Source organism: Polypterus senegalus, chromosome 3 (assembly GCF_016835505.1).
Source record: "Polypterus senegalus isolate Bchr_013 chromosome 3, ASM1683550v1, whole genome shotgun sequence".
Taxonomy (NCBI): domain Eukaryota; kingdom Metazoa; phylum Chordata; class Cladistia; order Polypteriformes; family Polypteridae; genus Polypterus; species Polypterus senegalus.
The window spans coordinates 70,029,686-70,053,431 of record NC_053156.1 but is presented as its reverse complement, the minus strand read 5'-3'; the positions used below and the strand labels follow the sequence as shown (position 1 = coordinate 70,053,431).

Below are 23,746 nucleotides of genomic sequence, written 5' to 3'. Positions count from 1 at the left end.
CGCATAATTAGATCTGGACCACCCTATACATCAGACGTGTTGACGTCTGGTGCCTTCCTGCTGTGATAGCATGTACAGTGCTGTGCAGAAGAGCGAAATCTTAACCTTTTGTCTTTACCCTTTAAGAATGTCCCTGAAACAAAATATAATGCAAGTGCTGGTGATATAGTAAAGAATCAAAAAAACATTAATAATGAAAATAAAGTAGAAATAATAAAAAGGTCAGAAAGAGGTGAAACTCCATCATTCATTGGCAGAGCACTTGGTTACAGTCAGTCAACAATAGCATTTATTAAAATAATGTACCTGTTCCGACTTAAATACAAATTCAACTTAAGTACAAACCTACACTCCCTATCTTGTATGTAACCCGGGGACTGAATGTACTGCTACCAAATATATAATAGTGACCCACCTGGCTAATTCAGTATTCTAGAAGAATGTATATGCTTTTGGCTATGTGGCCAAAAGCAAGAAAAAAAACCTTAAAAAAGGAGCCTTATCCTTTCTTCTCCCCAAATCAGAAAACACGAGACCCAGCAAAATTAATAATTTTGGATCACCCAGGCTGGCACTGCCACCTGAACCCGACACAGACAAGCATGGGATACAAGTTCAAGGCACACACATTTTATTTTTTTTTTCCTCGTGGGAAACGCCTACTCTGTTAACCATCAGGCACAACACAGTCCAAAGCATAGCGCAAATACAATATGTCCTATTTTCTTTCTCTTCCTCTTTTTCTTCTCCTCTACTCCTCCGGTCAAGCTTCGTCTTCCTCCTCCCAACTCTGGCTCCCCGAGTAGTGGCTGCTGGCTCCTTTTTTAAGGCACCCAGAAGTGCTCCAGGTGCTTGATGACTCATTTCCGGTAGCACTTCCGGGTGTGGCAAATGATCTGCCCATAAGGGCTCAGCAGCTCCTACTGCAGCATCCCCTGGCGGCACCTTCAGATCCCAACAGGGCTGTACCAAACAACAACTCCTATGAAGCCCTGTGGGAGTCTGAGGCACCACTGTAATCCAGGGGGATTGCCATCTAGTGTTGTGGGGGAGGTAACGCTCTTGCCACGTTTGCTCCCCCGGACCTTAGTGTGGAGGCGTCCCGGCCGGGCAAGGGCCTCAGCTGCACGCTACATAATTATTAAAGATTTTCTGTACTATTTACAAGGTGTTTCTATGTTCTTCATAGAAGAAAAAAGAACATACTGCAGCATCTGACTGGGAACAAAAAAAAAAAAGACATGCAAGCTGCATTGATACCACCATGCACTGGTGCCCTGCTACCTGAAAAGTCAATTTGGGAAAACAACAAAAAAATGCTGCGTGGTATTAATATGCCAATCAGTGCCCTGAAGAGTGGAATGCACTGTGAGTGTAAGAATTTATTTATTTTCCACTAAATGTCATTTGTTGTAGTAGCTATTGTTCCATTTGTGTTAGTTGTTGCTTCAGGCACTGTGGCACAGTGGTTAACACTGCATCCTTACACCTCAGGTCACATTCAATGCATTTCACTGTGTTCAGCAAAATTCTAAACATTTCTGTGAAAAACTCTGTAGGTTAGCTCATCACTAGTAATCACGATACTTAGAATAGACTAACAGCCAAGGAATACAAACATGAACATGGGATTTGCTCCCACGTCACCAAATATATCCTAGGTTTGGTGAAAAAGCGAATCCAAATTAGTGTGAACTGTGTATGTGTATAAGAGAGAAAGTGGCTATAAAATGACTGTTTTACTTGTCTAAATCCTCAGAAATAGCTTACCCCAAGTGCTTAAATCACTCTCAACAGAAAAATAGCAACTGCAGGATTCACTAAACAAGTTATAAGAAACCACATCCCTAGGGTTGACATTTTACCACAGAGGGGAAAAATGCAATGGGATAGGGTTAGGGTTTCATTAAAATGTTTCCCAAAATGACACATATGCTGTTTTACAATGCATTTTCAATCCCAAGACAAAGATTTATACTTAGAGAACATTCTTGGCTTAAAGACTGATATATTTGGCAAGTTTTAAGGTTTTATCTGAACATTTGGACTGGTGCCCTGTGGATGCCATGTTTAATAAGAGCCATTAAATTTTTTTCTAAATTACAAAAAAAGCTTCACTTAAAAACACAATTATCTTAATCTTTTTTTTATTCATTCAAAATATCCGAAAATTAAACTATGTACATTCTTTATGTGTTTCAAATATGTGTTCTGAGTCCTCAAAATAACTCAGTCCTTTATGAGAAATCTGAAATGTATACTACATACATACTCCTAAAGGTGGTGTACACATCCTCCTCAAAGGAGGAAATTTCAAAAAGAATTGATTGGGGTTGGGTGGAAGAGATGACACAAAAATACTGAAAGCTCTGCATACTGCATGAGTTTTTGGACAACACACTATTTAAGTACTGCATTGAAAGTGGGGAATACTAAAAAAGGGGAAAGGAGAAGGTTTGTTCCAATTATCAAGGAATCACACTCTTCATCATCCCAAACACTTGCTTATAATTTGCAGCAATAATGCAATATTAAAAAAAATATGAATGCCTTAAATCAGCGTCATATCACATATCGTTGAGTCAAAAGGGATAAAAAATTTGCTGACTGATTTTGGCTGATCTCATCATCCAGGTATGTCATATTAGATAGATAGATAGATAGATAGATAGATAGATAGATAGATAGATAGATAGATAGATAGATAGATAGATAGATAGATAGATAGATAGATAGATAGATAGATAGATAGTTTATACATGACTGGAAATCATGGGATATGTCAAATCAGACAACTATGTAATGACTATCCATTACAGTTTCATTTTCCAATATATTACAAGCTCACCACTTTTTCTGATAGCCAGTACTGTGCTGCATCATGGGGCCAGTGTCAGTGTGTGTATATTTATGCATGCAAAGGCTTCACAGGTATCTTTTTTTTTTCCATATTCTGAAGTAGTGTGTAAAACAGGTGCCATCAGACAGATTCTCTTCTGTTTGTCAGGTCCAAAACTCCTGTGTTCCTTATCCTTGTAGTTGCAATATATGCACTGCACTTCCAGGTGAGTTGTCATTGGTTATCAGCTCTCACACATGCACAAGTCCAACCCCATAACAAAATCAAAAACGTCTGATTTTGTCGGTGTGAGTTGCAGACTGCGTGCACTGAATTGCAGAGTATGTCAATCTACTACCTTACTAAGATCAATTAATCTGGCATTGCCTTTACTTAAACTTCACAGAAAAAGAGACAGAGAAGGAGAGAGTAAGAGAGAGCATATCATTGAAAGTGAAAAGACATTTTATTTAAAACATGATGATAATTTTAAAAGCCTTGTTTTTATCATTAAGCACTATTCCGAAATTTGTTCTACTACTGCCATATTTTTACTGGGAAATAACAGAAAAATCTTGCTGCTTCACAGTGCCTGGACCCCGATGCAATTTTCAGCTGAGTTATCTTGCTTGTAGCATTTGCACATGTTCTTCTATGGTCATATATTTTCACTTCAAGAACACCAAGTCCAAAGATTGAATTATAAATTGTCTATACAATGAGTGGTCAATGCATTATATTTTATGCTAATAAAAACATGCATACTTAAAGGAATGCCTAATGCATGCCTAATGAAAGACAGTCAAGTTGATAAGTCAAAAATCATGGACTCTCAGATGTATTACTGTAATAAATATAAATCAGAATTCTAGTAATTGCAATCAATATTTTTGTAATTCTATATGTTAGCTAACAACCAAAAAAGCGCTCTAGAAATACGTCAACAAAATGATAAGGTGATGATAAGCATTATCAGGCGTATAATTTATGTGCACTGTACATACATGGTTTATATGCAAGAAAGGCCAAATTTGCTGTTCTCAGCAGCTGGAGTCACTTGCTTAACTTCCGTGGCTGAGTAGATACATTATCTAAATTTCCTTTTAGATCTGACAACTTACATACCATATAGCAAGTGCTAAAATATATTATAAAGAAGAACAAAGATTTCAAGTTCTTTTTATTCGCCATTCCCTATGGAGGGAAACTTGCAGGATACTTCTTTACGAATTCCAAGAATATTTAGCTCAAATGCTTTATGAGGCTATAGGGCTATAAAACAGCTTGAGGAAGCTGTTTCTTTTTTCCTGGGAAAGAAAAAGTTGTATTTATGTAAACATCTGATAAGTTGCCAGTTTTGTATTGATTTAATCTTGCTGACAAAAATTACTCATCTCCCCCTCCCCCTTTTTAAAACCTATGTAGATGGTATTACAACAATGACTAAAATCAAGACATACACCAAGCATATTCTAGATAACCAAGGTGTGAAACAATCCCAACAATTCCAAAAGACAGTGTCTTGCATCAGTACTAAGTAGCATGTGTGTCAACTAACTCTCAAAAATACTAATATATGTTACAGCATATGTGATAACTATTACTATACTTAGACATGTGAATGCTATAACAATCATTTACTTCTATGGTTATCTTCAATATGGACATAAAATATGAATGATGTTGAAAATGCAAACCTATATGCATTTCCATCATCAAAAGGAATGTGGACGGCCATGGGTTCTACACTGGTGAAGAGCCAATACCAAAAATTAAAGGTCAACCCATCAAAATTCTTAGGTGAAGGCATGATAGAGGTTTTAAAAACAAAGAGCAAGTTCAATAGCTAAGGCGAAAAACAGTTATCACCTTCTACAAAATTGAAAAAACATAATTTCTGGACAAACTGAAGCTATGGCACTTACAATTAGATTAACTACTTCCCAATTTAATGTGGCCTCTAAACCTCTAATAAATCTCCATCAAATAGATCAACAAACTTGGGAAGACAAGTAGCTTTTAATAAGGGCAATGACTCAATCTACCCTGATTTCTATTGAGTGTATGATTCTGTTGAAGTGTCGCCTTGAATTTACCAAGTCTCTGATCTTATAAAATTTGTAAGGTCACTGGCAGGCTCCTTGATATGGTAAAACAGAAGTGAAAAGAATAAAGTAGACCCCATGAGTGGGTCTCCAATCACACCACTTCTCTTCATGCTAGTAATCCATGTACAGGACAACAAGGGAGAGCAGGAAGTTGCACCACTTTGAATGGACAATTGATGGGACATGGGGGTGAGAGGTTTGGTTTAGTCAGTCTTAGTCAGGACCTCACCTCAGGCTTTGCCACCATGGGTGGGCCTACGAGTTACATGAATCCCAATGGCATCACTCAGGGGAGCAATGATAACGCAAACCATTCCGCCATGTTAAGGCGTGGTCTTAGTGGGGGGAGAACATAAAATCAGTCCTTAAAATGTCAGGTTATTAATGGGTCAGATACAGAAAGAAAAGTGAGGTATTGTCTTAAGATAAGTTGAAAGAAACAGTCTAAGACAATTTTGGCTTTGTCCTCTTATTTAGCATCACAAATTAGACTTTCAGCTAAAACCGGAAACCTATTGTACACTGGGGGAGGGAAAAAAACAACATTCACACTACCAAATCGAAATCTTTGCAAAACTAAAGAAAAAATGAAAAAGTGGCCTCTTTATATGTAACCTATGAGCAAATGCAACATCTGGCAACTGAAGCTGCTCTCTCCATCTGATAAGAAATAGTGTTAACCAAGATCAGGTGACATCTTGCTAGTAACCTAGCGACTCCATAGGAATCCTTTGGAAAATGTTAATGCCTTTGTTTATGTAACCACCATTTATATATTCTTTGTCTCCATGTTCAGCTGTGCAGCTGGCTTTCCCACATACTTCCTAATGTCTAGGACGTAGCCCCTACAAAAAAACGTTGAACATCATTTACTCCAAAATGGAATTTTGATGCTTGAACTTAAGTAGTGGAACATAGATAGTAGCAGATTTCAGATGAACTTCAGTGAAGAAAAAGGAGGTGCTGAGACCCCAAATTAAAAAAAAAAAAAAAAAAAAACCAAAGACACGCAACCAGCTGAAAAGAAAGCAGTAAAATTTCTGGAAACATTTCAGGTCCTTTATTTCAGGGCCATTCATTTTAACATACTATAAATCAGTAATGATACTTAGTTGCTCAACTGGAAACTGGAAAAAAATCTAATTCTCACTAACTGGATCTGTAAAAACTTTTTCAAAACCTGGCAGGATCTAATCAATAACATTTCAGAATAAGCATTTAAATTGAGGAAGCAGATTCCCTCTCCCCTTTCTTATTCTATTTATTTTTATTCATGTATTAATTTACCTATTTACTTATTTTTACTAGTTTAAAGTTTTACTCTGCTGGCTTTGCTCTCCTTCTCATGGGTGGGTGTTGATTTGTTACTGTTAAACTTGACTTGCTTGTATGGAATGTTATTTGATTTTAATAAAATAAATAAAATGCAAAAAAAAAAAGTAATGATATTTACTGAGCCTTGGAAATATACTTTTACTATATTATACTAAATGTTTACTGTGCTTTTACCCCTTATTCAAGACTAAAATCAATGATAAAAACATATTATTTGCAATGTATAAAAGTATATACATGGAATATATCCTGTACATTCAATATGTAAACCAGGACAGTCCATTATAAGGATCAGATGTGTAAAAGCCTACACCAGTAGTACTGGGAGCAAATCCAAAAATAAATAAATATAGATATAAAAGATATATAAGATATTTAAAGTATTAACGCAAAACCCACATTTTTAAAATGGATAATAAAACTAGAGTACAGTATTTGGAAAAAACCTAATGCAGACACTGGGAGAAAGGGCAGATCATACAGATTGATCATACAGATGGTGTCTGTGCACATACATATAATATGACAAGATTCTGCCAACATAAAAAGACCATTTGCAGCAGTGACCGGTTCTCCAAAAGTAAAAGGAGCACTTTATTGCACTCCTATTGCAGTAAGGGCACCTGGCAAGAATGAAGCTGCTTTTGTTAACCATCAGCAATGACATTCCATTAATGCACATGTCATCTGTGATATCAAATCAAGTCATCTGTGATACCAAGATCCCAGTGTCCTGGGCCAACCTGTGATTCATTTACTTTGAGGCAGTAGCTTTGGTAGATATGATGGCATTGTATGTGGTGAATGGCTTGTTAGTAAGGTAACTAGCTGAGCCTTCAGTGTTTCATATAGCTTGTACTAGTAATTGTAATAGCAATCATTAAATGTACCAGGTGGTAGTAGCTACCCACTCAGATGTTGGCACCTTACGCCTTTCTCATACCCTTTCCAGTCCACCAAATGCAGAGGAGAGGAGCTATAAAACCACAAATGATCTTGAGATCTCAGTCACAGTGTGCAGCCAGATACTTTTGAACAAAGGTGGTGGTATCTCAGTGCATCAGGAGGGAGGCTGCTCTGCTAGCCATTGAAGTTCTGCAGCATCATAACTGCATATGTATGAGGTTGATTAGCATGTTCCATATACAGTATGGATGTTTCATGCTGGCATTCAAGATGCATTCACATACACATATTTAGAAGGTGTTTTGTGATTAATAATGGGTAAACTGCATATAAAATCAGATTTTTTTTTTTGGTGTACGCATTTTCCTATTTTTGGTGTGCACATATTTACAAGCTCAACTCCATGCAAAGTTTTATAAATGACACTCCAGGGGCCTCATGTATAACGCCATGCGTAGAACTTGCACTATAACATGGCGTAAGCACAAAAGCCGAAATGTGCTTACGCACAGAAAAATCCAAATGCAGGACTCTATGCGTACTCCAACTTCCACGTTCTTCCGCTACATAAATCCCAATCAGCATGAAAAGTAACACTCATGCACGCGCTTTATGTAACGCCCCAACTCCTCCCAGAATTACGCCTCTTTGAATATGCAAATGAATATAAATCGCCCTTAAGCTCAGCCTTCTGTAAAAAGACAATGGGAAAGCACAGGGGAAAATAAGAATTTCAGCGAATACCAAGTGGAGGCAAAGGAAAAACATACTATTTGTTCAAATAAACCGTGGTATAATCAACAAAAGGAAGTTGATCGAGTGACATAGCATGTTGGAGAAACTTGAAAGCTCACATTCACAAAATCGCACAGTGCCGGAAATAAAAAAAGAAGTCACATATCAAAGTCGCCGTGAAAAGGCGAGTTGTAGCCCACTGTCTGAGTGTCATAAGAAAGCTTATTAGGGTACAGAAAAAAAAGGCACACAGTGGGGAAAAAGCACCAAATGTCAACTTCAATCTCCACTTTAATCACGTAGTTTAATTTTTAATTAAAGTAGAACATCATAAACTTCATCTTAAAATCGTTTAACTAACCAGTTTCTCAAATCACATCGTAATTAAAGTAGCACGTTAAATGCTTTGTTTTGTATTTGATCTTCTATGTGCTCTATGTGTGTGAATCACTACTTGCTTCTTAAACCATCTTTCTTCCTCCAACTGGACACAGAATCCATTATATTCGTGATATTACAGTTCTCTGAATAACTAAAATACTGAGATGTATACGTGATATCATTTTGATGATGATAGGAGTTAAAGCACGTTATTAAACATAAGTTTCACGGCGCAGTGATTGTGTGCGACCTTCGATGAAATAATTTATTGCAGCAGTACTCAGGGGCGGCTCTAGGCTCGTGGTGGCACTGGGCAGAGGAAGAATTGGTGGCTCCTTCGCCCGCCAATGTCAGTGAGGTACCTTATTCACGGTGGATGGCCACGTCTGTTGCAGACACTGCATAGCCGCCTCGTGCTCATGACACAAGCATTTAACTTTTGCCGAAATTTGTCGCTGCGTTTTTAGCTGTGTTGTTATTTTCTCTTTCTGTTTTATATTCAATATATATTGTTGTAGCCACCACTGCAGTCCTTGCTTTTCTTTCACCAAATACCCAATCACCACACAATTAGCTCTGTAATAGACGTTAAGCCATCTGTAAGCTTAGAGCGCCGATTCTTCAAAATGGTTAAGGAACATTGAAATATCTTCATAGTACATGTTTAACTATTCTATCCTTCACGACACTCCCAGTGAAGAATATAGATTATTTAAATGAAGTTAAAGTTTTATCTGTATAATATAATAAACATATTTTGTTGCATTTCACCTTAAAAATGATATCGTCATCATATGTAAATACGCGCTTTATAAAGTGGCTCAGGTTGTGCGATATTATAACTGTAGTGCAAGTTTACAGTGGGATGATTGTACTTATAAGTACAAACAGTTCTACAAAGAGCAATTAATTAAGTGCATTTAAAGTTCTTGGGATGAAACTGTTTCTGAACCGCGAGGTCCATACAGGAAAGGCTTTGAAACGTTTTGCCGTGGCTGAGACAGCGTGTCCTTGAAGCTGTTTAGCGATAATTCTCTTTCTGATCAGCTGCTGCTGTGATTCACACTCAGATACAGTGATATAAATACTCCGAGTGGTGCAGTGAGAGTAATATGGAAAAAGATGATCCGCTGTGGCAACTCCTAACGGGAGGAGCTGAAAGAAGAAGAAGAAGAAGGTGCAGTGAGAGTAACAACGCTAAAGCAGTTATGGTATTTGGAATACTATGGCTATTCCCTGGACCATTATATTGTTACAAGTTAATTACAATCAGATGCGTTACACTAATAAATCAATATGCGGTTAGTTTCAGTGTATTTATAAAGCCGCGTCAGGAAAATAAGGTGTAACCGCACAGGAACAGTAGCATTGCTTTGACGCTGGGTGCCGCCAGTCTGCAAACCCGAGCAGAGAATTTGCGTATGACAAGGTATGAGGTACCGTGGAAAAGTGTGTGGCTTTACGCCAAGTGTAGGTTTTATAAATCGCGATTTGAACGTGGAAAAGTTCTTACGCAACATTTCTGTGCGTACACACCGTTTATACATGAGGCCCCAGGTCCTTCAGTAGGGATTTCACTGACCCAAAAAACTGATACTACTCTTAATTTAGTATCATTTACAAAGTAGATCAGTTACTTTTTGGAGTTACATTTTGCTATTTACATATCTTGTATATTAAACATCTGTGCGTGGAAGTGTGTGTGTCTGTCCGACCCAAAAGTGAGAGGTGGAGTCAGGGTAAGGATATGAGAGACCAGCACATCAGCTAAACAAAACTTTCAAAGAAGGTCAATCGCTTAGCCGCTAATACAGAAGCAAGGCAAGCACATCGGCAAAATGGTATCCCTTTTACTTTTCTTCCCACTGCTAATACACAAGTGAGGCAAACACGTCTGCAAAACGAAACCTCCTAGGAGGGAGATGCCCAGAGTAATTCCTTTCAATTACCTGACATCTCTACATTTCAATTTTTTTTTCCTGACAATTTCAATAGTTTCTAGGAACCCAGGCTTTTTACAGCACAGGCTTAAACAGCTAGTTTAATACAAATACAAGCAGTAGTTACAGCAATGATCCCTGTGTAAGCCTGAATTTACTTATTTTGAAAATGTTACTCGTACTATAACATTTTAATTTCAATTCTTAATCCAATTCTGTAGTGCAAATTCTTATGTTGTAGTTTGAAGACTAGCTTTTCCTGAAGTGGTTTAAAATATGTACTTTAATCAGTTGACTTTATTACTTCCTCAAAAAACTTCAGCATATCAGAGGAAAGTCAAGAGTAGTTTAAAATGGAGAAGACCACGTTTCACTGGCGCACATTTCCTGGACTACTGGTTCTCTCTACTTTTTCCACATCTACTTACATCAATTTGTCTGCAACAAATGTTGAACTAAGTAGCTTACTGTATAGTTACTATGGTAGCTTTATCACTTCTTTTAATACATTTGCTAGCATCTGAAAAATACACGGTAAGCTTTTATGCACATCATCACAGGCTTCTTTGTGGCCTGGAGTTTTGATGGAGAACTGATTTGCCTTTAATCTTTCAAGTCCAGTAGCATTCTAAACCAGGTTTTTTCACCAAAGAGGAAAGAAAAATATCTAGCCAGTATATCTGAAATTAACACATAAATTGATACTCAGTAATCGGTTTTGTAATTTTGTTGCTGTTCTGAGTTTTGCTAGTAACAGATTAATTAGAAACAAATACAGGTCCTACTGTATGAAGTTGAACATTCATGTTGGAACTCTCCTTATAGTAGTATTCTATTCAGAGATAAATAAGCAGCTAATGAAAATTAATTGATAACTATTTTTAATAAATAAATTTGATTATTATTGTAATCCCATGATGCCTTTTGAAGATGTTGTAGATGGTAGGTACTACCGAACCTACTAATTTGCACCTTCATGATATTGGCCAACTCACGGCGCACAGAACCCAAAATATTTGAGGATCTATTTATTTTCTGTCAAAACAATACCTACTCTAGTGCCGTACAGCCAATAGTTAGCTTCTCTTTAACCAACAATCAAAAATAAATCCTAACAATGTCTCAACGTGTCATATAGGCTTCCTGTTAAAGTTAATGTGCTACATAAAAGGACTTTGCGCTATATGCCGCTTGCCCAGTTACAGTGCCTCTTGCTAGCATGTTTTCAATGGGAGGAGAAAATTGGTGTGTTGCATGTTGTCTGGACATATAAGTAACAAACCCATTGTATTATGTAAATTTTATAAATTTTACTACTACTATAACAACAACTACAACTTCTGAAGCTGGTATAGCCATATATTATATCAGGTGCTCTCTATTTGCACTGATAAATGAAGTGTGCCACACACCAAATCTCCTATAAGTAACAGTAAACAGGCTTTTTGATTACTTCAAAAACCTGGAATAGTTTCTTTAAAGTTACAGTACTATAAAACATATTCCATTGCTTCCAGTTTTTAGAATTAAGAAACTAACCTGGCAGCTTCAAGTACAAGTCTGTAAAACAAGAGTGAACAGAGCACCAAACCACCATCTTACATTTGTTAAGCTAATAAGTAGGTCTTTGAGACACAGGAGAAAACAAAACACAGGTAAAAAGTTCAACCCCCAATTCAGTATGCAAAATACTCATAAAATACTTTTATATTCTAGAAGTGTAATTACAAATTATTTTCTTTTTATTTTGTGGATGTATTTCATGATGTTAACGTTATATAATACATAAATGAACCAGCCTTCATAGCGTTAATGTGATCTGAGAGCTGGATGCTGCATATTGTTTAAGCATTAAACTCAATTAACAAACACTTTACTCCTAAAACCTTTGTTTTTTGGGTGCCACTAAGGAGACAGGTGGTACTGTTTAAACATTTTTTTTCCAATTGGAAGTGTTTTGGTTTTGCTGTTTTATTCAGCTGCCCGTGAGCAAGGGCATGTTGTGTGTGATGGGTATGAGTACATCTCAGCTGCACATGGTGGTGAATCATTGCCAGCAGGCGCAGTATAGTACAGGAGATAGACATTAAGCAAATAATTACCCAGCCTTGTATGCATTAATCAGAAATAAGTAAGTTTCCCTTACAAGTAGGGAATCCATTCCCGGATGGGTTTATCCATTCCCGGGAATTCGGGAATCCCACATGTCATTCCCAGGAATCCCGAGTGCCTGGGATGACACAGTGCAAGGGCATCTCATATGTGAATGGTTTTAGAATGACCGACACTTATTTTTAATGAAACTACTACAATATGTTGACACCAATAAAAGACTAACCTTATTTACAAGCAGTTCATGCTGTCATATAAGTACACATATCTAGTTCAGGGGTGCCCACACTTTTTCGGCTTGCGAGCTACATTTAAAATGACCAGGTCGAAATGACTATAGACTATAGGACTGAGGCTATAACGCTTACAGTACAGTTACAGTAACTTACAGTGCAGTGGCATGAAATAAAACTCAGAAATACTATATTATGTAACAATGTCAGGAATGTAGTAATCTTTCACTCCAGAAACAGCTCTGCATTAGACTCCAACAGGGCTTATTTTCAGCAACCACAATCCTAGATAAATACTGAACTTGCCCCAAATCTAACTTATTTTACTCTATTAAATTTAAAGTCAGTTATTGTCAGAAAAACAGTAACATTTGGGTTTAAACAACAAATATAAGTACCAGAAGTCTGATGACATAAACAAAAAGTTCATATGAAACAAAATTATTTTGGAAACAAACAGCAGTGACCTTGGTTAATGCTTCATGGGTCTCTCTTTAAATAGCTTTTTATGCAACACATGCACTGCGAAGTGATACATTTGTTGGAAACTACAAAAATGTATATCTTCTTGATTTTGTGAAATGACATTCCAAATGGGGCGGCACGGAGGCGCAGTGGGTAGCGCTGCTGCCTCGCAGTTAGGAGACCTGGGTTCGCTTCCTGGGTCTGCCCTGCATGGGGTTTGCATGTTCTCCCAGTGTCTGCGTGGGTTTCCTCCCACAGTCTAAAGACATGCAGGTTAGGTGCATTGGCAATTCTAAATTGTCCCTAGTGTGTGTGTGTACACGCCCTGCGGTGGGCTGGCAACCTGCCCAGGGTTTGTTTCCTGCCTTGCATCCTGTGTTGGCTGGGACTGACTCCAGCAGACCCCCCGTGACCCTGTAGTTAGGATATATAGCGGGATGGATAATGGATGGACATTCCAAATGTGTATCATAATTTAATAATGCATGATGTGATCACTGAATTTTATATAATCACACACAAACCGATACATACAGTATGTAGAACATATTTAAACAATAATATAAAAATCCATCCATCCATTATCCAACCCGCTATATCCTAACTACAGGGTCATGGGGGTCTGCTAGAGCCAATCCCAGCCAACACAGGGTGCAAGGCAGGAAACAGTCCCTGGGTAGGGCGCCAGCCCACCGCAGGGCGCACACACACACACAACCACACACCAAGCACACACTAGGGACAATTTAGAATCGCCAATACACCTAACCTGCATGTCTTTGGATTGTGGGAGGAAACCGAAGTACCCGAAGAAAACCCACGCAGACACGGGAAGAACATGCAAACTCCAGACAAATCTACAATTTTTTTTATACTGAATTTATCTAACTGATAGCTAAAGCTGTTCAGAAGGGACAGGAAACCACATCTTTAGAAATGAATACATTTCCATAAAAGAGGAGGTCCTTTTCCCCAAATAGTCAAAGGACATGTTTTCCTCTCAGAAAGGATCTGTATGTAGCATCCTTTTAATCTTTTTGGCTTCAAGAGTTAAAATGGTAGCAAATTATGCAGCAAGTCAATGTCTTTTATGTGCTAATAAGTGAGTAAAATACATTTTATACAATACTTTATCTCAAAATTCATATAATTTTCAAGGTTAAAATTATACATCACTTCATGATAGGGTGGTCTATGAAAAGCACTAAATAAAAAAAATGACTGATTGTTGGTGTGGGTTTAAAAAAAAGTATTGAATCAAAATGTAAAGTGGCTTTTTAATATATGCCCTGTGGGAAAAGAATGTGCATATGTCCCTTTAGATTCTCCATCATGAACTGTATATGTTTGTTTTCATTAAGCATACTAAAATATATGACAGTTAAGAAGTAAAATTGCAGGCTGCTTTAAAAAAAAAGATAAGATACACTTAATTCCTACAAGGTTCTTGTTAATGTGTTAGTGTTTCAGCCTTAAATGCCAGGTAAGTAAGTACCTTTAATGGTACAGATCTAAAATAAGACCTAATCCTATTAAAGCACTTCCACATATTTTTTCCAAGCAAGGCGAATAGAGAGGGTAATACAGCAGAAGCGCCTCCCTTTGAGTAAACAGCATTGTCAGTCCAGTGCCTGAAGCCAAGCAACAACTAGCTGAAAATTCCCAACAAACTGAATGCACAAAACAACAATAATGACAAAATTAGCAGATGGTTAAGTATTCACTTAACATTTGAATATCACAAATAGATATGTATATGAAAAATGTAGTCAAAGCTCAAAGCTCTGTAAGCAAAAGAAAAATGTTTAAAAAAAAAAATAAGAGAAGGTGAAACATCACAGGATATCTCCCTCTTACCCCAGGCATTAATTAATATGAATTGTGTATTAAAAAAAATCATATTTTTTTATGAAACAGCATGTTAATATTTATTCTACCTCTCTCCACATGGCAAGCAAGCAATTGATTTTTAAAAACATTTCACTCAACCTAAAAGTAGAATTCTTCTCTTTTTCTGTTCACACTTGAGCATGAGGTTGTTGACTTTGTTACTGCTTTATACTAGAACTTTTACACAACCATGGTAGCAATTAAAAAGCAGCCAATTTCCCTTTTCACCTATGACAATGAAAAATACTGACATGTCTGATGTTTCTTTTATTCCTTAGTAGCACAGTATATCCAGGGTCGCTGATATTCACTTTAGCTGCATCTACGAACATACTTTAAGTATCAGTTTCAGCATGTTCTCAAGTCTACAACTAACTCTGTCTCATGTGTTCAGCAACTAAAAGTGGAAAAAAAATTAAAGACTCTGATTATTTCATTCTCTCAAGTTATTCTTTGATTATTTGCTATCATCCACTGTACAGGACTGGTGTATTAAGTATTAAAGCAGGTTCACAGACCCAGATCATTCACTGCTGCAGTTTTTCAAGCAGCTAGTTTTCAAAACAGCCATGGAGTTAACTGCATTCTAAGTTTTCTTATATATTTTTTTTTTTTTTGTATCGTCTGTTGTACTTACTGATGATAATCGCTCAAGTGCATTTAATGCATACTGTTGTTTCATAAACTGCTCTGGATAGTGGCATCTCTCAAACACTAAGAGTAAAGAGGAAGCACTCACTGATAATTACAGCCATGATTATTTATGAAACACAACACAACTCATTGTGTCTCAGTTTAAATAAAAAAGAAATGGGTGGCAGAACAAACAGTATAACTGGGATAACAAAAAACTGAATAGGGACTATGTTGATTATGGTTTAGCAATCACAAGCTACTTTGTCTAAATCTCTTATGTGCATTACCAGTAGAAAGAAGCAATGGTAATGGTGTCAGTCTATATTTTCTTATTGGCTATTTCACCTTGTATGCATGAACATCTGACAGTCACTTTTATTTGAAAGCTGCAATTATCACATCTAAGTCACAATGTAAGAATAACAAGAACTTCATGCTTTACAAGTGCTACATGGTAAAAAAAAAAAAAAGTAAATAAATTATCAGATTAGACAGACTAGATAAACTCTATAAATCCCGTGAGGAAATTCAAATGTATACAGCCGCAGAAACATAAAAAAATAGATTTACAGGATAAAAAATATGGCAAATCATTTAATTAATCAATCGATAAAAAAATTAATAAAAGGAAATAAATAAATGTACATATAGTGTACAGATATTTCAAATTGACATAAAAAGTACGTGAGAAAGCAATGAATTGCCTGATAGCAGGGGGCAAAACACACCCCCAGAAGTGCTTCTTAGCACACCAAGGTGACACGAGCCTGTGGCTAAAAGTGCTCCAAGAGAGCACCTGGGAGGAATGGAGAGGATTATTCATGATGGTATCCAATTAATTATTTATGTATAAAATGGAGTTAGTGTAGGGCTGTGTCAGTGTGTATCTACAAAAGGAAAAAAAGAAATGATTATTTCAGTACTGAAAAACAGAGCATATCTGATCTTTTAGAAATGTGACAGCAGCAGAAAATTCACACGGAATTAGCAATTTTTAGACTGGTTTAGACAACTTTTCTTATGCAACTTGAATAGGACCTGTGTTTGAATGCTTGAATTTCAAATAGATGAATATTTACACCCCCTTTCACTTTAACGTTAATGTGAACACTCTGCATTGAAAATCAATACAACACAAACGCTAAATGTTTTCCGACAGAAATTGCATGCTTGATGCACATATTTTTCCAAGTGTTTCTTGCAGAAACAAAATGACATAAGCGATGGAACTTCTCCCTCAACATTCTGAAACTGTCAAACTACTGTTTTACATCACAACCTTCCACATGTCACCTGCAATACTCCTGGCTTCATTTTTTGGTCCTCTGGCTTCTAAGTAAAGATATAGCAATGATGATTCCAATCAAGGAAACAGCTCTGTTTTTTTCTTTTCTGTTTCTCTTTGTTACAAACATAAGCTAAAGAATTTGCAGACATTCTGCACTGAAAATAATGTTAGATAATGTAATAGCTAGCATACTGTTTTCTTTTCATAGTGGTCTAGAAAGTCACATTTTTATTAATTCATCCTTTATAGGACACATTCAGGATACATACCTTTACAGACTCATATCAGATCTTTGAAGAATCAAACATAAAACATAGGATTCAAGCCACAAACTGAAACTGAGCCACTTACAGCACCTGTATTAATGTGGGCTGTGTATTTAACATTAATTTTTTTCCTTAAGCAATTGTATAACATTAAACTATTTTTCCCTTATTACATACAGTATATATAAATGGCATATATGTTACAATATACAGGACTTAAACATTTAACTCCCAGGAGTGTAAACCAATATTTAAATATACTATATTTAAACAAATACATATTAAAACCATTCAATCCTTAATTATTGGCTAGTTTGACAGTCAGATTTGAAAAATCATGTCCAATGCATAGTATACTAAAGCATACAAATTTGAATAGTCAGCTGCTTGCATCACTGAAATGATGACTGCAACTTAGTGTAAATATTAACATTAAAAATATATAGTATTTGGTAACAGTGTGTAATTAGACAAAGTGAATCATTAATATGAAAAGTAATTGCCCAGTAGGAGGCATACGGGATGGACAGGCATCCCGGCAAGAAGTCAGGAAGATCTCTTACCCGGACAGGAGGCCCCAAGAGTACAGAAAAGCAGAGAGAAGAAGGTTGCACTTGGACTTGGACCAAGGGATGGATGGACATTCCAGCCGGAGAAGATTCCCTAACCGGACGGAAGGCCCCAGGCAAATGGACAGGTTTCCCTGCCAGACATAATTGCAGCACCTTCCCTGGCTGGGATAAAAGATGAGGACAGGGAGGGACTGTCACAGAGGGATATTTATTCCACCCAGAGGATCTGTGGCAGCAGCCTTCCATATCAACACCCATTCAGGAACCAGCAGGGAATACCAAGAGTTCTAGTCTGGCAGCACTGCCCTGCTGGGGTCCGTGGGTCCTACAAGGGGGCACAGCGGGGAGATGCACTCCCCAGTTTACGGGACTTTCATATGACCCGGAAGTGCTTTCATCAGACAGTCACCCTGGCACAAGAAGTATTTCCGGGTCCTTAATAAAGGGACCGCATTCCCTTATCCAGGCGAGTTGTTACTTTTGGAGACAATACAGTGAACAAACCATCCATTATTTGAACCCAGAACTGCCTTGGTGAAATTGTGTTGGGGGTTTGGGGCAAGCAGACACCCCAGTTCCATCACAGCCCTATATTTTTTGTCACTATTTTTTGAAGAAGAAAAAAAGTGCAAACATCAAGAGAACACTTGAATTGCATGAACACAATAAGGGTTATCAGCAAAATAAGCATTATTAAGTAAACAAAAGAAAGCTGAAGGACAAGTAAAGAACAAAGGGCTGTTACTAGTTTAAAATAAAGATCACTGTTAGCAGTAGAAATAGGCTTTGACATAACACAGCAGTCAGGTTCTTTTTAATTTCCATTAACTGACCCATGCTAACAGTTAAGACGTTAGCAGTCAAGATGTTTTATTTGTGTTTTACTACTTTTATCATCTTTCGTACTCATTTGGACAAAATATAGAGCAGCACATTTATGGCCTCTTCAACATGGCTTAAATTCAGGACCTGATATAAATTACCAAGTATAAGGTGCACTATTAAACAATTTCATAAAAGTATGGGAATCACCTGTCACATATAGACCAGCATTTCTCATAATGCCTTTTATTGTGAGACAGAGAAAGATAGAATATTACACTGCAGTCAAGGCTAACACCACCCCAATTACCATTATTGCACTAAGCTGCATCATTAACATAATGCCCTTTGCTCAAGCCCAACTATTCATCTGAAAAGCCATGGTACAGTACTAGAAGTTTCTGCTGAACACAAGCTAGATCTAAAATTTCAATGACATACTTGCAGATTTCAAACAAGTCGGAATAAGAAATAAAAAAGACTAGTTATCTTCTGATTAAAAAAAATAGTATTTTAACTATGACTATAAATTTGCATAGTTTATTTTATTGCTCACTGGCATTTGTTCAAATGAAGATAGTGAATGAAAAAATACAGAATACTACTGCATCTATAATAGCTTTCCTTTGAAAAAACTTTGTTAATATTTTACAAAGGAATGTTGAAGACAGAAAATGTGTAAGTGCTGCCAAATCTCCCTTATTTTACACAATATCACAATCATATGCATAGTAATTAACTGCCAGGTGGAACTTATTTTAAATGGAGGAGATATAGTTTCAGCTTTTTACAGAATAATAATAAGATCTTACAAACTGCCTATTGATCCACTAATTTACTACACCATTTTTTAAATTACTAGATACAGGGGTTCAAAATCTGTTAGAGTCTGAGAGTCACCAATTAACAAAACAAACTGTACAAGACTTTTTTAGATTATAGACGAAGACAAAACCTCATTAAGAAGACCCACAAGAGCAAAAGTAAAAGTGTAATATTCACAAAGGCAGCGACTAGGCAGCAAGAAGTCTAAATGAAACCATAAACCAGCATGATAACTTCTGTGACATAGTGTGACCTATAAAAGTGCAAATAATGACAAATTTTGATTTTCATTCAATGAAATATATCACTTTGGAACATGGAAGCAGGAGATATCTAATATTTATGATTCTGAACTCAATTTTACTTGAGTCTATTAAGAACCCCACTGAGCATGGCGTTGGGCAAAGCAGTCCCATTAAAAAGAGAGGCAGGGAATAATAATGCAAAAGTGCCTGGACTTTAAAGGACTTATATTGTACTAGTTGTCTCCCGCAGCTCCACCTGCATAGTAGTGAAACAGGACAAACTTTAAAAATCAATAAACAAACAGGTATCGCTAGCTAAGCAGAGGCAAGGTACACTCCAAAATGCAGTGGTAGAGAAACTCAAACGGAGGCTGCCACGTGAGTGAGGAGGGCCCTGCCCACCTGCCCACCTCCCCACTCCTGACGGCACATTTCTCCCTCTCCTCTGCCCACAACCTCTGTCTTGCAATAGTGTAATATATCGCTTCTGCAATGAGAGAAGTCGCAAAATCAACTGGAATGTTCAAGCAAATTATGCAAAAAAAATCAAATCTAAATCCATTAAGTTGTTCTTTTGTTCACTAGCTAAGCGGAGGTAAGGTACGCCCTGAGGCTGGCGCGTGAGTGAGGAAGGGCTTGTCCACCAACCCCTCAGTCTGCTGTGTCTCTCTCGGAATCGCACAAATAAATCGGTACCATAAGCAAACTATGACACTTAGTATGATGAAAGTAGTCGCAAAATCAATCGGAATGTTCAAGCAAATTATAGAAAAAAACATGATCTAAATCTGTTAAGTAGTTCTCTTGTGAAAAGCGGAAAGACATACAGATGTTGGATTTTTTTATATAGATAGATTATATATATTTTTATATAGATAGATTTTATATATATATATATATATATATATATATATATATATATATATATATATATATATATATATATATATATATATATATATAGAGAGAGAGAGAGAGAGAGAGAGAGAGAGAGGGGAGAGATGAGGCAATGACCGGAGGATTGTTTAACACTGAGGTCTGCGGGTGAGTGTATCCCAGGCTACATCCACAATACACTACTTTTTTGTTTAAAAAACACAGATATTAGTTTCAATTTTTACCTTTCATCCACACTACCTCAACATTTTAACCACCAAAAACAAACTTTTGAAAACACTCTTCAGAGTCGCATACTAATAAATACAACTGCTCAAGGATGTATTAGGGGTTGATAAAAATGTAGACTTTTGAAAAAACTGACTTTATCCATGCTCATTACATAATTATTCAATCTCATTTCCTAACTTGTCACACTTCACGGAAGAAAACTATATTTCAACATAGTGAACACAGAGGGGATGCTTTCTATGGTGCTTACACAAATACATCTAAATTTTTTTTTAGCAAATTTGAAATACTGCATACATGCGCAAAAGGCAAATAATTTATCAGTCACTACAGTTTTACAATAAATCCCACGCCAATGTGGACAGAGATCTTACTCATTTAAAAACAGTGTTTTTAACTAAAATGTAGTACCGTGCACATAGCGCCAGAAGCACTTACATCACTCCTTGGTTACTAAGCTAACAGAAAGCCGGTACGATGGACGAAATGGCGGGAGAATTCCTCCAGGCTGTTAATTAGCAAGACAGGGTGCCTATGTGGTTCAGATACAACCCTGTGCCTTGTTATTAGGAAAAGGAGAGCTCAATGGTATTAAAAGAATGCTCCACCCAAACGTAATTGTTTTTAACGTTAGTCACCCCATATAGTAGGGCTGCGCAGTCCTAGAAAAGTACCAAAAAATGTAAAATTGTACAGTACAGTACCAATATTTAGGGATTTTTAGTACCAGAAGTAAATGTCAGCTTTCTTCTCAATAACTGACCTGCCTCGGGGGTGTATATTAGATTAGATTAATCATCCATTCTGTAGACCTCATGAAACATAACATCAGACTTAGATGCAATTGAGATTTGACACCACCAGCCCCCATAACTTAACTATAAGTAAGATATGGGAGTAAATGGACATTTCCATGTAAATTCCACTTGGACAGAGCCAAAGGCCCATTCTGGAAAGGAAAGACAATAAGACAAACCACTGCAACATGCCAGTCCACATACTTGTATATAATATTATTTTATACCTAATAAACTATTGTATCTCATGCACCCTACAAATACAGCAGATTCAGTTTTATTTAAATGTATACATCTCTATTAAAATGAGTGATTTTGTATGTGTATTATCTGCCTTTTTTGGTTGGACTGCTGTAATAATTGCAAGTTATTTTCTTTAGGTTCTTTTGGTTGAAAAAAGTGCCCCCTTACACAATTAAGCTAATAAATGGACTATAACAATGGTGCTTGATTCTGCTCATTTGTAAGTTTATAAATGTGTATGCTTTCTGATTATACTCCTTTTTATATACACGATTTTCCCATATGGTACGAAATGCTAAAATTGCTCAATTAAACAAATTTGGAGCAAACAATTTAATCCCCTGTACAAATTGATAGGAGACTGACAGCAGCCATCCTGTGACGTCTTATCATAGCAACTTCATGTGGCATTCCCTTCTAAGCATCTTTAAATGAAAGAACGACAGACATCCATTATTTCCCACCTCTTCTGTTAAACACCTGATCATACAGACATTAAAAAACATGGAATTAGCATATTATCCAACATTAATACAGTAAATATGACAAACTTCTTCGCTTAACATTCTGGAAGCAATCGCCACTATCTGTGCAATATGTTATACATAATAAAGTAATGGTTTTGAAGTTACTCCTTTTGATCTACAGAAACACAATATGTTTATTGTTACGATTACCACGGACATAGTTTTTTGTTAACTACAACAAATTCTGTTTCTAGCCTTTTGATCAGTGGTTCCTTATCTTACCCAATCAGCATACTCTATGGTGCAGACTGCTATTAAACCAATGCCAGTGTGTCGGCTCAAAGTGCAAAAAGCATCAGTGCTGCTCATCTATAGCTGCTCTTAAAACGAAAGGCGTGCTGATAGGCAAGCTGTTTAAATTACGAACTCTGCGTCTTCACAGGGATACGATTACAGTCTCCATAGAACTAAGGGGGTCTCCTGATCTACCCGCACTGTTTCAAGTTCAGCCACACCACACGCTAATAGAAAAGCCACACATGGCTGTCACGTCACGGAGCCGTGTGAATTCGAATTTTACGTAATGAACCGTTTTACCAGGAAAGGTGTTAAGCCAGAAACTGAGCTCACCGTGGCCGTGCTATTAACATATTTACGGCTGTCACTGCTGGACTTTGCCCTGACTGCAGCTTTCTCGCGGAGACTTGCCAGTGGCTGGCCGCCTGCTGTGACAAGAGTTTTTCTCACCTTGGATCCGCGAAGCCGTGGTCCTCTCGGTCTCTGACCCGCTTTGACACTTCAGAAGCGTCGCCGGTCAGGTGAAACGCCGTGAGCACGACGACCTTACTGTCCTGTTCGCTCATGATGTGCGCGGCATTCCCGTCGTCGCCCTTTAACTAACAACAGCAGTCGAGCTGCCAGGATGCGCTTCAACTTGTTGAAGTTGTATCTGTCACTGCCACAGCACTCGCACTCCTCCTCCTCCTCCCCAGCGAGCTGAGTAACTAAACCAGCAATCCTCCCAGCTGCTAGCCTAGAAAGGCGGGGCTTCGTCTTTAAAGCTTTTACCAGCTGATCAGCCTGAGCTTTTTTTGAATCGGCCACAAGAGGCCTTTGGGTGTTTACTTAAACGCTTCAATGTCATAAAATGATTTAAGAGAATATCGCATATGCAAAAGAAGAAGTTCCTGTAAAATTGGTGAGTCTAGGAATCGGCCGGATTAGTGGTTCTCTACCTCTCTGTGATCTGTCTGGAATCATCCATCCATCAGATTTCAGCACCCACTTTCAGCACATCAGGGTGCCGTGAGCCAGTGGTGCGCAGTTGTTTCCATTAACAGCACTTAGGCCCGGCTTGATTCTTAGTTTAGGTGTTACCACTGTAGAATGTGTGCATTCTTCATGTGTTCCTGCACATCTAAACTGGACACTCCAAACTGAAATAGGATAATTAAATGTGCGTGTCCTGTGATGGACTAGGCATTTCACCCATACCTGATTCCTGCTTATTTTA

At 37.3% G+C, this 23,746-nt stretch overlaps 1 protein-coding gene across 2 annotated transcripts in view; it reads right to left on the bottom strand.

Moving 5' to 3' along the window:
* Positions 1 to 23,245, bottom strand: part of arhgap18 (Rho GTPase activating protein 18) — a 119,722-nt gene extending 96,477 nt beyond the window's left edge. For both annotated transcript variants that reach the window (XM_039747469.1, XM_039747470.1), the window contains exon 1: positions 22,981 to 23,245. In XM_039747469.1, coding sequence (XP_039603403.1) covers positions 22,981 to 23,096 — 116 coding nt within the window. In that variant the 5' untranslated portion in view covers positions 23,097 to 23,245. The remainder of the gene's footprint in view (positions 1 to 22,980) is intronic.
* Between the last annotated feature and the right edge of the window lie 501 nt (positions 23,246 to 23,746).